General features: G+C 34.6%; 2 protein-coding genes across 9 annotated transcripts in view; one reads left to right on the top strand and one right to left on the bottom strand.

Moving 5' to 3' along the window:
* The window catches only part of KLHL5 (kelch like family member 5), a 160,841-nt gene extending 145,628 nt beyond the window's left edge, over positions 1 to 15,213 (top strand). For 4 of the 5 annotated variants that reach the window (XM_016423281.2, XM_056802543.1, XM_007507915.3 and 1 more), the window contains 3 exons: positions 2,432 to 2,644; positions 7,174 to 7,345; positions 14,007 to 15,213. In XM_016423281.2, the coding sequence (XP_016278767.1) occupies positions 2,432 to 2,644; positions 7,174 to 7,345; positions 14,007 to 14,063 (442 nt within the window). In that variant the 3' untranslated portion in view covers positions 14,064 to 15,213. Of the gene's footprint in view, positions 1 to 2,431; positions 2,645 to 7,173; positions 7,346 to 7,914; positions 13,986 to 14,006 lie in introns of those variants that run through there. The other variant, XM_056802540.1, reaches the window with a different exon arrangement.
* An 851-nt stretch (positions 15,214 to 16,064) lies between these two features.
* The window catches only part of LOC100022226 (WD repeat-containing protein 19-like), a 183,417-nt gene continuing 182,848 nt past the window's right edge, over positions 16,065 to 16,633 (bottom strand). For all 4 annotated transcript variants that reach the window (XM_007496551.3, XM_007496549.3, XM_016423276.2 and 1 more), the window contains one exon: positions 16,065 to 16,455. The gene's annotated coding sequence lies outside the window, so the exon portion shown is untranslated. The remainder of the gene's footprint in view (positions 16,456 to 16,633) is intronic.

Genomic DNA, 16,633 nt, shown 5'->3' on the forward strand with positions numbered 1-16,633 from the left:
TTCTTGTTTCCAACATATTTTGGGAAATTATACTTTAATTAGACTTTTAATTATTCAAACTACATTCTATAGCATTATTTCTTCATTAGCTGCCTCTAATGAATTTGAGTTTACTTTGTCAGCCTCATTTATGCCAGTGACTTCTGCTAAAATAACCATTCTCAAAAAATTCAGACCTTTCAAAGAGAGATTCTATGCTTTTAACCCAGAATTTAATTATTATAAAGGTAGTCTTAAAGCCTATACTAATAAGAGTCTCCCATACTTCACTCAAACAGCCACCACCAAAGTTCAAACCTTCATCTCCTGTCATGCAAACTACCACAATAGCATCTAAATTGGTCACCAAATTGATGTTACTAAAAAAATAAATTATGTATGTCATAGTCCTTGTCAAGAAACTTTAGCTGACTCCTTTTGGTTTCTAGGATAAAATTCAAATGCCTCTTTTTTGGTATTTAGAACCCTCTATAACCTAACTCCAACCTATCTTTGAAAAAAAGAAATTTATATCCATTTCCCTCATAACCCTAAAGTCTAGACAAAACTGGCTTATGATCTTTCCACAGCACCCCCAATACCCCATCTCTAGTCTCTTTGTCCTTGCATAGACTGTCTTCCAAGCATAGAGTGGATTCTGTCCTCACTTTTGCCTCTTGAAATCTAGCATAGTAAGAAGTTCAGCTCAACTGCTATCTTCCTACCTAAAGCATAAGTTTGTTTATCCTTTCCTGATCTCTCCCCGCAATTACTTTGTATTTACTTTGCATTTATTTTGTATTTGCTTATCTCTGAACTCTCCACCACATGGACAGTCTCCTACACACAAACCTGTAAGCTCCCTGAGGGCAAGGACCATGGGGGGAGGGGGGGGCAGTTGTCTCAATAGTGCCTACTAGAGTTCTAGCATATAGTATAGAGATAAAGATAAATCAAGATAAACCAAGCATTTATTTATTAAATATACACTATTTTCATAGGAACTATGCTAAATAAACCATGGGGATATAAAGAAAAGATGGGGGGGGGGGGTTTGCTGGAGAGGGTGAGACCATGATTCTTATCTCAAGGAATTCATTCTAATGGTGCTTAGTTTACTTAATTGAATTGAAAGTGATGAAATACAGAATTTGGATGATTTGAGTAAAAGCTAGTACCTTCTGTCTTAGTTCTTACTAAGTATAGATTACTAAGTATAGATTTCAAAGCAGAAAAGTGGTAAGGGCTAGGCAATTTGGGGTTAAGTGACCTGCCCAGGGACAGACAGTTAAGGCTTGTCTAAGGCCATATTTGTACCCAGGTCCTCTCAACCCCAGACCTGGCCCTCTATCCACGGTGCTGCCTAGTTGCCCCTTAGCTGAGTATGTTAATACCTTCTAAGCATCTGATCAACTGTATTACACTTGATTATTTCTCTCTCTGAAAAACAAATTATAAATATCAAACTGTTATTATCTGGAATGAATATTTTTTAAATTCTTATTTTAGCCCTTTTTTAAAAAAAAAAGAATTACATGTTTTTGATATTTTATAGCTCTCAATAAGGTCAAATCACAATGGTACAAAGTTTACTTAACAATTTTTATTTGTTACTGGAATATGAAGCTTTTTGCCCTCTAACCTTACTATTCCTTGCTCCTTTTCCATTTTTCTCATCTCTTTCCAACCCTTTCCCTTCCATTTCCTACCTTATATTTCATTTCTTCTTTCTGACTTTATCCCCAATCTTTTTCAGGATTGTACTTTTGTTTTTAACTATTAGGCAATCTCTTCGCAATTAAGGCACTTAGGGAAAGATATTAAATTAAAATAATTCAAGCTAAAACAGTGTTTTCCAATCCTTTATCAAGTGATGGGATAGGTTTAATGCCTTTCTCCCTAAAAGGGATCATGGGTTCCTAGATATACAGACCAAGCATTAGTAATTCAACATTCTAGATACCAACCAAACATTTTGTTTTGAGATCTGATGCCTGAAGGTTGTAATATAGATACACCACATGGAATTAGACAGTTGTTCATGAAATGAGGCTTTTCTCTGTTGGTCACCCCACCACCACCAATTTACTAGTGTTATATAAGCAGGCTTTATTTAGTCTCTGACACATTCTTAGATGTTCTAAAAAGAGGTGAAGACTAGCCATTTTCCTCAGAAAATATTAGGGGCTTCACAGACAGTATTTTTTTTTTTACCATATACTCTATTGGACTTTTTTTTTTGGCTCTAAAAGTAGAGAATCTATTTCATCACAGTTGAAACTCAGTTTACTTAGTCATGTTATCATTTCAGTTTTAATTGTTCCTTTCTTCTGAGCAATTTTACCATTCATTTACTCTCAGGTTCTTATTACTGTCATTTCAGTACTTCTTTATTTTAGATATGGTAGAGCATGTCTTTTCTTATTTGCTATTTCATTTGCTCTCTTTACAGACTGTATGCAGTTGGGGGTCGTGATGGAAGTTCTTGTCTCAAATCTGTAGAATGCTTTGATCCACATACTAATAAATGGACACTTTGTGCACAAATGTCAAAAAGAAGAGGTGGAGTAGGAGTGACTACCTGGAATGGATTATTGTATGCTATTGGAGGACATGATGCTCCAGCATCCAACTTGACTTCCAGACTATCAGATTGTGTTGAAAGGTAGTATTCACAAGTTATCTGAAACTCTGACTTGTTTGTTATTTTGAATGAAGGAATGAAAAATCATTTATTAAGGATTTGCTTTGTACAAACTATTATACTGTATGCAAGCAAGCAAGATGGTCTCTGTTCTCAAAAAGCTCACATTCCAATGGATACTCCAAGGAGGAAGTTTCAGCAACAAATCAAATAGCAAGGCTCCATAGTCCTTAGGGTACAGTGGCAAAGCAGAATCATCATCTTTAATTTCATTTCCAGTAATGAAATTATGGTTCTGATATTGAACGATTTAAGAGTATAGACTTTAGTTAAAAGAACGTACTTTTCTGGATTTTCAGTATGTATGACTACTAAGGAGGCAGAAATAGTTGCCAGGTTGTATCTCTCTAGAACCTTCTTCCCTTGATGTTGGCTATAGAGGCTGGGCTAGATGCAGGCATCTAGGGAGTCTAGGAAGCACTGCTATTCCATGAGCCCATTGGTGACAGTTGATCTGAAGACCATGTTGCTGGTGGCCACAATGGTCAGCCCCTTCTCTCATTTCAAATCCCTCTTTGTGATCTACCCTAAGGTTAGAGATATTTTTGCTTAGATTTAATCTTTTACTGAATCTTATTTCCTACCCCATTCTCTTTTCTATTTCCCCATTGAGTGAAATATATTTTTGCAATATATTTCAGCACCCAGTTCTGTAAGTATTCTCCTTGCCTTTATTTAACCAGTTCAGATGAAAATTAGGTGGTCAGTATCTCCTGCCCTCTCTCCTTTTTTGTACAATCTTCTCCTTGTGCAGCCCAATTATATAAGCGACCCCATCTTTACCTCCCATATTCTTAGATTCCCTTTTTTTTCTTTAAAGATGATCAAAATATAACAAAACCATTCCCATGCCCTCTTATTTGATTCCTTCTGTGACCCCCCTGATGAAATTAAGGCTCTAATGGAGACACTTGTATCATTTCCTCCAATTAGCTTGTAAACCATTTATCTTGTTTACTTACTTTCTATTGTTTTTTACTTTTTTATATATCTCTTGACTCCTATATTTATATTACAAAGTTTCTACTCAGCTCTGGTCTTCAGGAGAGGTATTCTATTTCTTTAGTTTTATTTTTTCAGTTTTTCTAGGTAAGTTATTCTCTTTTGTCTTTTAGAATATTGTATTCTAAATCCTATGCTCCTTTTCTAGGGGTGGCTGTTAAATCTTATGTGATCCTGACTTTTAGTACTCAGTACCTAAAGTTCTTTCAGTTCACTAAAAATATGAACTTATCTTCTTTTGTGTGGATGGTGTGAAACTCAATTTCTATTAGACTCCTTTCCAATTTTCCCATTAGTTTTTTTGTCAAAGAAAGAGTTCTTTCCCTTGGAAATGAAATGGAATGGAATCAGTACTACTAACACTGAGGTTACCTGAATCTCTTTGCTCTTACCATCTTTTGGTTCAGAACTTCTGAAGGTCCTTCAGGTTTATAACTGTTGTCACCATATACATTCCAGGTCAGTCCCACCCTAGCATCATATATGCCTCCTTCTAACTCCTAAATTGTCTTGGACATTTGTTGGAAGAACTTAGCTGTGGGTGCTTCATCTACTCTGGGTGGGGAAGTGGAGTCAATGTAGCATGCAATCTATTTTTTCAGTCTTTTAACTCTGTTCTAAATATTTCTAATTTTCTCATGGAGTCATTAACTTCTTTTTTGATCAGTTCTGATTTTCAAGGAATGTAAGGTTTTGAAACTCTTATAGCAAGCTCTTAATCCTCCTCCTAAATTGTTCATCCATAGTTCTCATTATTTTCCACTCTCCTCTAGCACTCTTATCATTCTAATTTTTAATTTAAAATCATTCTAACCCTAAAAGCTACTGCTTCATTTTCCCCTAATAATTTGTTGAATTTGCATCCAAGCCATGTTTTAGTTTGAGTCTTTGCTTCTAGATATTTTTCAGACTTTTCTTCTAGTTTTGTCTCTTGGAAATTCCTTTTACCATTCTGGTTCTTTATGGTGGGAGGTTTTTTTGTTTTGTTTTGTTTACCTTAATCCTTCCAGCCTTGCTTCCCAAATTGGGGTAGACTAGACTTTGCATACTTCTGTAGCATAATTTCTGGTTTTTTCTTGGTCTTATGGTCCTGCTACTATTTTCTCAGAGAATCATGTTGTATTCTTCAAGAATATTGGGGGTGGTTCAGGCTGGAGATCTGCAAACTTTAAGTGTGCTGAGAGCTCTCTAATCAATTGAGTTCAGATGATGTAAGGTTTCATTTTGTGATTTGAGTGCCTTAAAACAAAAGCCCAATTCAAGGATCAAGGCTAAATGATTTCTACCATACAAAACTATTATGGTAACAAAGAGGATTGGCAAAAGATAAAGAGCATTTGCTCAGATGCATATGTGTTGTAAAGATTAAATTTTAGGGAATATGGGGAGACTGAGGCAGGTAGAAATTAGTTTCTCTCTGCAAGGAGTATTATATTTTTTAGAGGTTTATTAAAGGATAAAGATTAAAGAATATACAAGTAAGAAACCTGTGCCTAGGCCAGAGGCCTAGACAAAATAACCTCACATCACGCAAGAGACCGCCTGCTCCAAAACGGAAGTCCAAAAAGAGCCCAGAGAGAGACCTCTCAAAAGCCTTTGAATCAGCTTAAATACCTTCTCGATCTCGGCCCAGGTGAGATTACAAGGCATTCTGGGGAAGTAGAGCAAAGGCTCGTGGGGATTGTAGTCCTGTATTCGAGTCTATTTTTTACAGTGTATATCTACACACACACCAATGAGATCACAAATCCCTGAAAAATAGATGAAGATAAAAGAATAGTTCAAAATAAAGTTGTAGTGATAACTATTAGCAAGAAGAGTCATCTTTTATTTTTATTGACTGAAATTGGGGGGGGGGGAATGGAAGGGGGGGTAGAAATTATGTACTACAAATTAAAAGAACCAAGAATTGAGATTTAACAGACTGATGGGGAGAGGGTAAGGACTATATAGTAAAAGCAATATTTTTAATGGAAATTTAAATCAAGTGTGAATTGATTTAACTGAAAGGAAACCAAAAAATGATTCAGAACAAAATCAATAATAAAGGATTCTTTTATTATTTCAAAGGCAAGAAGCCAGCCAAAAAGTGAGATCACTTAATAACTGAAGTCAAAAGACTTCCCATTCCTAAATAAAAAATAAAATAAACTCCCATTCCTAAACCAGATCAGATAGCATTTAAGAGAGTCAAAGATCATGGTGCTGTGATTCTTCTGCTTGGTCCTTCTCAGGCACACTGGACACAATCTTTCCTGTCCTTCCTTCTCCTTCTTATCTTGTTCTCCCTAGCTGCTAGTCTCCCTAGCAAGCTAATTCTCACACTCCTTTGCTATAATGGCCCTCAGATCCAGTCACTATCACCGTGCTTCCCACGCAGGACCAGCAACATAAGAGTTTTAAAGGAACTCAGATGTGAAATTATATCTCTATGTAACCTACTAATAACCAGCTTCTATGCCAGAGGCCTGTGTAGAACCATCCATGAGAATATAGAGTATTCAACCAAGCTTAAGCTTATTTACTCCATGGATACTCCAGGAGAAAACAACGTGGTTACATAAAGAAGAAACAATTCTACTTCCATTCTTTGAATATGTAAATAATTCTACTGACAAGGGCTACAATTTATTTTCATACTAGGGTTTCACACTAAAAACTTTTTCAAATTGAGTTACCAAAAACTAAGAGGACCGTTTTTCCATGAATAACAAAGTAGCCTAGATGAACTATTAAAAATGGATATATACAGGGGTTAGGTGCTCTGACCACTCTGCTTACATATAGTTCAGTCATATCTCATTCTTTATGATTGCGTTTAAGTTTTCTTGACAAAGATAAGTGGTTTGCCATTTCCTTCCCTAACTCACTTTACAGATGAGAAAACCGGGGCAAACAGGGTGAAGTGACTTCCCCAGAGTCCGTGTCTAAGGACCTCCTGACTCCAGGACCAACGCTCTGTTAACTATGCTGCCTACCTGCCCACAGTGCCTTGGCACATAACAGACATTTTAAAATACTTATTGAATTGGTTTGGTCATATATAATTGAGTTAGGTAGATGTGCGGGTGATTATCACTTATTTTTTTCTGAGTAAAATCATTCATGACACACCGTGACTGATAAGCTTCAGTGTGGGCTAGTGTATGTATTAAGCAAAAATAATCTGGGCTGTATTTAAAAGGTGATGAGTTCTGAAACTGAACTGTGTGATGGGTCTAATGTAATGTGATAGTCAAAAAAGCCAAGCAAATACTGTGTTGAAAGGCATCAAAATTGAAACAGAAAACATTCTATTCTTGGAAAGGCAGAGAATGCTGCATGCATTTTAGTATCTCTTCTACAAATAGGATAAGAGTAATATTTAATTTTTTAATCATATTCAAAGGATCCTCAAATTCATAGATTTTTAATAAATTTGTGAGAATCTGACTTTTACATTTAATGTTTGGGGGAAACTAGAGACTAATATTACAATTATTTTTCAGATATGATCCTAAAACTGATATGTGGACTGCGGTTGCATCTATGAGCATTAGCAGAGATGCAGTTGGAGTTTGTTTACTTGGTGATAAGTTGTATGCAGTTGGAGGATATGATGGCCAAGCTTACCTTAACACAGTAGAGGCCTATGATCCCCAAACAAATGAGTGGACACAGGTATGCCATTTAATTTCTTCCTTTGATCCTATTGTATTTTTATTAAAATTATAATTTCCTACCTTCACATAAAATTAGATTTATATGACATACTATTTGAATGTCTATTTGATTCATAGACTTGTTAAGAATTAGAGCTGATAGAGATGCTTGATATCAAGCCCCTCAATTCCTAGATATAAAAAACAGACCCCAACAGATCAAGTGACTCGCCCAAGATTAGAGAGATAGAAAATAAAGCAGGCCAGAATTTAAATCTATGACTAAAGACAAACATTGGTCCAGACAGCCTGAAAATCATATGTACCTTGTATTTGATTATAATTTAAAATTCAAGATTTCTCAGTAAGCCACAAAGTAAATTGTTCTTTATAGTGGTTGAAAGGACTTTCTTATAAATGGCCATTGGATTTCTATGGCATTTCAAAAAACCCTATCAGACTACTTAAGATATCATACAAATGATACTTTCAGAGTTATTAGTTAGGCTATCAACAGCACATCTCCCTTCTTTCTTCCCTCATAGTGAGAAACTCCTTTTTTTTCTTCTTATATTCTCTACCTGTCAGAAGCAGAAGATCAGGAATGAAGGGATTGGCATATGGTTGGGCCTGGATAGGGGCTGAGAAGGACTGTGACAATAGAAGTGAAGGTCAATGGAGGTACATTGAAGGAAATAATGCTGGACCAATTCTGACAAATATTTGGAAAAGGAAGTTTGAGAGGGAATTTTATCCATTGATATTTTCTGTTCCTCTTTTCTTTTCACCCTGGAAATGTTTAAGTACAAATGAGAAAACCATGAAATATTTTGAAGACACGGATACTTTTGTTATGTACCAGTACTAAGTTATAAGAAAATTGGAAATAGATTATATTATTTATAGGTGGTTTTATACTGCCTTTTGTTAATCAAGGGTAATCATAGTTCCAAGCTTCATGGCCATTTATTGTACCCAGTGCAAGGCTACCATAAAAAAAAAAAAACCTTCATCCCTAATGAGTATAAGAAGATATTGAAATCTGAAGAGGGAAAACTGAAAGCTTTGAGATCACTGAAAATTTACTTAATGTAAATTCCAGAAATTGTTCCTAATAACAAAACAGATAACAAACCAACACAATCAAACACAATCCAAATTAAAATAATTCTGAAAATCACTTTTTGATCCTTGACAGCATGAGTCCAAATGTACCAAAACATCATAATTCAGAAAAGGCTGTACATACTATATCATCTCATAGTTGTTAGCAAAATATGCAAAAATAATTCCAGAACTGGTATACAGATGTATATATAATCAACCATTGCCATGAAAGACAGAGCTATAAAAAAGTCCCATAAGGAGAAACATCAAACACCATAAACACAGAAGTGGTTTTTTTAAGAGATTTTTTTTTAATTCTCCAGAAAAGTACATTGGAATATAGTTGGTATATTCAGTGAAAAAACTAGAAAGCCATATTACCCAATAAAGGCAACAAAAAGGAAATCCAGAAAACAGAAGCATATTAGAAATTCCAGGCTCCCTTAAGCAGAAATTAATGGTAAAAGGGGGGCAACTGGGTAGCTCAGTGGATTGAGAGCCAAGCCTAGAGACGGGAGGTCCTAGGTTCAAATCTGGTGTTTTTAATAAAAAAAGAAATTGATAAAAGTCATAAATTGATTCTATATAGGAATCAAAAGAGTACAAACAAGAAAATAAATGACATTAATTAGACTTTCCTACAGAGGCTTCAGAAGAAAAAAGAACCACCTGAGAAGGAGGATGTAGAAAATTCTGGTCATCCATCTACCTGCAAAAAGCCCAATATGACAAAACTTGGATCACACTATTTATTAATGAGGGAAGTGACTGAAACTTTAGCTTCTCAGTGGAAAAAAAGGCTAGAAATGATTGAGAATGAATGATTTCAAACATTCAATGACACATAAATTATTAGAAAAGCACTTAGCAATTTTCTTTAAAATACAAGCCTTATCCTGCCTTTATTCACCAAAAGAATCAAAACCCCTCCAAATATATAAAATGTTCCTTCAGCTTATGGAATATCATTCAAACTCTATAAATGTAAAATTCTTAATAATGTGCTGAGAAAAGATGAAGAATGATTTAAGCTTGAGTCTAGCTAGAAGTCATATTGGAAAAGATATCAAAGAGGAAATTATATCTGAATATGTTGAGACTTCTTGACACTCTGAAATTAAAGTTGAATGGGAAGAACATATTCAAAACAATTAGCATTTACACAATATATATATATGTATATGTATATGCTTTTGGAACTATGAATTAAAGAGTAACAACTTTAGAAATTTTGCTAACAAAAGTTCCTACATACAATATTAAAGAAATTGGAGGCTTATCACCCAAAAACAGATATCAAGACTGATACTGTTTTGCCAAAAAGTAGCAAGAGGACTGTGAACATTCTTAAAAGCTCATAGTAAACCAGTAAAAAAATCTACCAAAAAAAAAATACTTTTAGAACAAGCAGACATCACTTCATTGAGCAATAGTAAATGTTGATAAAAGTATGTACCACTGGATTTATCAAACAAAATTGAAAATGATTTTCTTCAAACATAGAACAAAGTTCCAATAAGAGAATCAAAAGTCCCCATTAAACTCAGTCAACAATATGTTGACAATCCAACAATGAGGAAATAGATGAGTTGTGAATTTATTTGCAAAAAGAGAACTTTGTAATGGCAAATCAGGACTATGTTAATGTCATAAAATGTTAGAAAAATGTTAGAAAATCTTAGAGTTCACACAATGACCTATATTAAATTATGGCAGAAAATGATAAAATCATGCAACATATCACTTGAACGGCTATAAAAATTTACCTAACAAGATGTGACTTGGTGGCTATAATACATCCAAAAGTCACAATATTTCTTGCACTGGTAATTGAGAATTTCCCATATTACAAATAAAGAATTCAAAATATCCTGGAGATTTCAGCCAATAACTGTCCTGGAACTGGACCATTACCACAGACTATAACTATTTCCCTATGTGAGGATTTATTTTTTACATACTATAATATTTTTATGGATGTGCAAAGCCTCAACTGTCATTAAAGTTGTCTTGGAATGTTCAAGGGAGGAGCTGAATATTGATTTCCCCAAAGTATATATATGTACCTGGGCCAGGAGTTCCCATTTGTCTTTTGATGATCAAGAAAGTCATTTGACCACAGTTAGGATGTCTTGGTCAATCAATTAATAAATCAGTCTCTCGAGATCATTTTAGTTGCTACACTCAAATAGCATTGATCTGATTTTTTTCTTTTTAAATAAATAGATGTTGCCACTCCAGATGTTCATAATCTCCAGTCTTCATGAAACAAAAATATTTGAAAGTAAAGATATATAGCAAAAAAAAAAATCCTGTGAGAATAGGCTGAGGTACCCTGAAAAATGCTTGCAGTGATCCAATATTAATATTTTTATTCAGCTGCAAACGTAGCTTGTGGGGTTTTCCTTAATGGACTTCCCTGACCAGCAGGGTCCCACAAGGGAAGGGGCTCACTCTTTGTGATGGGACCGAGGAGAGGTAGGAACCGAGAACCAGGGTGGAGAATGAAAGACACAGACAAGTCAGTGGTTGGATAGGGCAGGCAATCCCTATGATACTCCCTTTGATAGGAAAGTATGAGTACAAAGGAACAGGAGGTGGAGGAGGAGATTAAGATAGGGAATGCAGGCCAAGATGGTTACAGCCTCGGGGAAGGAGAAGGTCAAGAGGAGAGAGAGATATAGTCATTGAGGAGCCCAGTGGAGCTCCATGGAAGGGGAGAAAGGCTAAGAAGAAGTTCATGGGATTGCCTCTGAATTTAATCCTGTCCTGCTTGGGGGGTACTCCCAAGCACGTAGTAACCACATCACTAAGTATAGACAATTAAGATTGGGTGGCAAGGTAGAGGGAGCACCTTTGGGCGTGCAGATTGCAAACCGTGCTTTCCCGGGGAATTGAGTCCGAGCATGTTAATGAGTTTGTCTTAGCCAAGGGCCACATGGTCAATTCAAGGTTACATTCACAAGCCTCATTGGTATAACCTTATACAGTCATTTATATTTCATAGGTGTGAATATGCTTGGGATGCTACATAGCTCTTTTATCCTCCTGTGTGACAAGTCTGTAGAGCATTAAATATAAAAGAATAATAATTGGAGAGAAGCAACTTTTCCTAGAACCATTTCTATTTAATAATAAAGAGATAGTGCAAATAGTATTTATTATCTGCATTTTATAGAAAGATCAAAGTCATACAAGTTGTATCAGAGCCAGCATTGGAATCCTATTGTGCTCAGATTCCAAGCCTAGACTGATTACATATGGGGGACAATGCACATTTGAGGAGGCTTTCCGTAGGAATAAGGGCCATTTAAGGAGAAAGGAATATCAGAATATATGGGGGAAATGCCACAGAAAACAGAGTTTTTCAGAGATTTGGATTTACTCGAGTACATGCCACAACTGAGAAGAAAGCTATCAAGGTTTGATGATTTGGACTTGGTCAGTGGAAGGAAGTTAAAAAATGAGTAAGTAATGAGTATTTACAGCCAGAGTATAAATTTTTTGTAATGAAAGGAAAGGGAGGCAGCTAGGGGCTACAAATATCAAGATTATGTGACTATTGTTTCATTCATATGATGGACTGTATAAAACACCAAATAAGTGATTTTTTTTTTAAACTTAAAATCACTCCATTCCCTCATAGCTCTGGCTACAGAAGAAAATGAGGACATTACTACACATTAAACTTTCCAGATAGTTGCCATGACAACCTTTGAAATTGAAGACAATTATATGTTGAGTTGGACATTTGGAGCACTGATTGTAGACATTTAGGGCAACTCTTGAATTATGGTAATCACAAATAGCTGATTGCTCAAGGAATAAAATTACTAAATCACATGTTTGAGTTTAAAAGCTCTCCATTGAAATATTTTTGTAGCTTATTTTTTTAAAAAGATACAGATTTGTATGTAATAATTACACACATACTTCTGTATTGTGTACTCATCTTATAAAATCTTCTCACCAGTACCTTTGGAGGAAGAATAAATGAGATATTTCCTAATTAAAGACTGTTAACCTTTTAAAAATATGATTAGGCTTTTGTCCTAAGGAGCTTAAAGAAGTACACACAAAACAATGTCTGGTTTACTCTGTGCAAAGCAATCTCTTAAAAAAATTATTGTTGCCCCCACATCATGTCTTCCACTACCAACTTCCTACAGAGTTGGGACTTGAAATTCTGATAATTGTACCATTTGGTTAATTAATAATAGGTACTCAATGGGGATGAAATTTCTGCATATTTACAGTAATTTTAAGTAAACCTATTTGTTTCAAATTAAAACAACTTTGAAAATGTGTGTTTTATATCTACAGAAATGTCATTATAGCATCATGGGTTTAGATTTACATCTGAAAGACTGCTGGTCCTCCCTGCTCATTTTCCCCCTTTTATTATTTAGAATATTTTTCCAAGATCCATTATCCTCCCTTCTCCCCTCCAGAATCTAACAAGCAGTTCCACTGGGTTATGCATGTATCACACTGTTCAAAACCTATTTCCATGTTATTCATATCTTCAGAAGAGTGACCTTTTAACCTCAAAACCCCAATCATATTCTTATCACATTATGTGATCATTCACATTTCTAATGCATTTCCATTCCCACAGTTCTTTCTCTGGATGTGGATAGCTTCTTTCTCATAAGTCCCTTCAAATAGTTCTGGATCACTGCATGGCCACTACATTACATTCGATTGTACCACAGTGTATCAGTCTCTGTGTACAATGTTTTCCTGGTTCTCCTCTCGCTCTGCATCACTTTCTGGAGGTTGTTCCAGTCTCCATGGAATTCCTCCACTTTATTATTCCTTTGAGCATAATAGTGTTCCATCACCATCAGATACCACCTCCTCATTTTACATAAGAGAAAACTGAAACACAGAGTTTGTGACTTACCCACTGTCACATAGACCTTATATCAGAGCCTTAAACCTCTAAGCCCTTGACCTGGAATCAGTATTTTTTGTACTATGACATAGTATCTGTAGACTCTGGAAAAAGACTCAGGACAGAGAAGATACTCAATGTAACTTAAGTCTTGTAAAAATTGATGTGTCTTAAAAGCTTTGGTATGTATACTAGGAGATATGGAAATCCCTGCATTTTGTATGCTCAGTTATCTAAATATGCAATTGTTACTTGCTGGCCAGTATTGGATAATAAATGCTCAGTCATTCTTAACAAGCTACAAATAAAATTTCTTTCAGGAATTTCTTCCTTTTCTAATTGCAATATACCCTCTTGCTAAAATGTGCACAATTCCACACTAATCAGTTGTATATAAAGAAAACATATGGTAAATAAACTCTAAACTACTCAAAAAGGAAATCACCTTTCAGGGAAGGCATGAAATAATTGTGTGATACCCAAATCTAATTATGACCCATTAAGACATAAGCCCCTTGAGCAAGGACTATTTCTTGCCTTTCTTTGCATCTCCCAAACTTAACTTAAAGTTACTGACATGTATTATAAGCACTGAATAAATGCTTTACAGAAATGTTATATTGTGACATTTTTACTCACTTAAGATGTATTGTCATGTTGTTTCTTTTTGTTTTAGGTTGCACCATTGTGCCTAGGAAGAGCTGGGGCATGTGTCGTGACTGTAAAACTTTAATCTCAGAATTATTTTATAAAATGAAGATATCTTACTCCTTTCTAAGTTTACTATTATTGTTCTAAGATAAATGGATACATTTTGAGGAAATTTTAAGTGCAGCATGTCCTTTGTCAGGCATAAGGTATCTGATGTTAGTTAAGTTTAAGGTGAAAAGGGAGAAGGAGAAACAAACAAATATTAAGCATAAAATTCCATCATTTTCTTAGTAAACGGCTATGTTAAATTAACTCTTCTACACAGAAACAAATGTCAATCAAGAATTTCACTTATTCATAGTTAACCATCCTTTATAAACCATTATCTAAGTTGTTTGTTTTTGTAACAGTGCATATGCACCAACTCTAAAGAGTTCTAAATGCTTCTGCCTTGTGACTAAATAGAACACTTTTTCACCATATCTGAGGCTCATGAACTTTTTTATTTAACCAAAGCCTCAGCAGCATCTTATGCTAAACAATATTATAATTAATATTTTTGGAAAGAGATTTATTACATATGTATTAGACATGAACTTTATTTTTTAAAAGTTCATTTATTCCACTTAGTCCAGAAGAAAATAAAAATATGGACTTTGGGGGTAATGTTAGACCATTCCACTAAATCTAACCCTAACAAAATGCAGTTGAATCATGATTTTGTAGTTATTTTTAATATGCAGGCTTACTTGGGAAGCTGTATTTCCTAGAAATATTACTCCTACTCATGACAAATATCAGTCATATGGCAATAACTACAAATGTGGGGGCAGGGGAGGTTTTCCCCCTTATTACAAAACTGCTTTTTGATTTATCTTTTGATATTATTATAACTAAATTACCTTGTTATTTCATATATGTTTTCTTATATTTGTATTTGCTTCTTGTGCCTTGTTTCTTATGTTCTGCCACGATAGTATGACATATATGCAACTCACTGTTGTGCTTCACTGTAATTAGGTTCCTCTGCCTGGTTAGAAATTGTTTTGAAGGTGCCCGATACCTAAAGCATTTGTATATTTGTAAACTAAAGTACATATGTGAATGTTAATGCTCTCAGTAAATTATTTATTGTTATCAAAAAAAAGAGCTGAAACATTTTGTGATGTTTGTGATAAAGTTTCATCTCTTGATGTAATGATCATAAACTAAAAATAACTTTTTAAATACAATTTTGTGGTTAATGTGCCTTCTTGTTTGTCTGTGCCTTGAAGATACATATTTGTGGGAAGAAGAAGCAAAACGTATTAGGGCAGAGGGAAGATTTTTTTTAAGTTGGAGTGTAGTCATATCAGCTTCCTACAGCTGCTAAAGGAATTATCAGGATTTGTGATTTGGATGAAAGCTCTTCTGATTCAATGACAAAGTCAAAAATCTTTGATACAGAATGCCAATGAAAAGTCATATCACTCTTTACCCCCTGGGGGTCTGTATTAAATTAACATTTATAAAAATATGTCAATTCCTAGTTTTGAGACCTAGTCAAAAGGTGTTTTTTATTTAAGGTTCTTTCTACAAGAAAGTCATCAAATTATTAACTCATTTCTCCATTTTCCTGCCTGGCATGGAAGCTCTCCAACACATCTATTTATGGTAGCCACTTTTCTAAAGCTAGGCAACTCTGTCCCAATCAGAAGTTTTACAGATTTTAGAGCAGAAATCATGAAGTCAGGATGAGCTGGTTTATAAATCCAGATTTCCTTATGTGGTCCTACACAACCCACTTCACTTTGGTTTCCTCATCTGTAAAATAGAGATAATTATACATGTAGCACTTAACTCACAGGGCCAGTGTGAAGGTCAAATGAGATGTGGTACAAACCTTAAAGCACTATAAATGTCAGCTGTTAGCCTCTTCCCACCATTACTGACTCCCCTTTCTCATTCAAAACTATTCTTCAGATTAATAAACAAAAGCTGAGTGCTATCAACTGTAGACTCAAATCAAGGAAAAATTTAATTTTTTTCTTCATAAATTGTGTTATTGTGTCATTTTAGTAGGATATAAAAAATTGGCAAAAACTTGGGATTTTTAAAGGAATTTTTTATTTAAAATTAACCTTAAAATTCCTTGATATTTCACACCTTTCTTGGTCAGTTTTGTCACTTGACATTAGTTTATTTATATTTAAGTATCTTTTGTTTTAAATACAAGCACATTTTAACTTTGATAAACATAAAATATTATACATTCATAACAAATTATATACCTATCAATTTAAAACCTTGCTTTGGATTAACAGTACAAAAGCATTGCATCAAAAATATTCATCATCTATAAATCATAAAATGCCATACAAATGGCAATTAATGGGTTAACTTTGAAAAAATAAACTTCAATTTCTCTTTTAAGTAAAAACACATCAAATTAAGGAGGTCACCTTAATGTCATGACGTAAGCTGGATTGAATGGTCTGAAAGTAAAAAATATTTTTATTAGTGTTTAGGTTATCAAAGAAAATGCAACAGAAAATTTATTGAAATAAGATTTACCACTGCATGGATTTGGCTATGGAGGCATGTGGATCAAAACACAATCCACCCCTCATTGAAAACAATGACATACTGTATAATATAACCTATATTTAACAT

The sequence above is a fragment of the Monodelphis domestica genome, chromosome 6 (genome assembly GCF_027887165.1).
Source record: "Monodelphis domestica isolate mMonDom1 chromosome 6, mMonDom1.pri, whole genome shotgun sequence".
NCBI lineage: Eukaryota > Metazoa > Chordata > Mammalia > Didelphimorphia > Didelphidae > Monodelphis > Monodelphis domestica.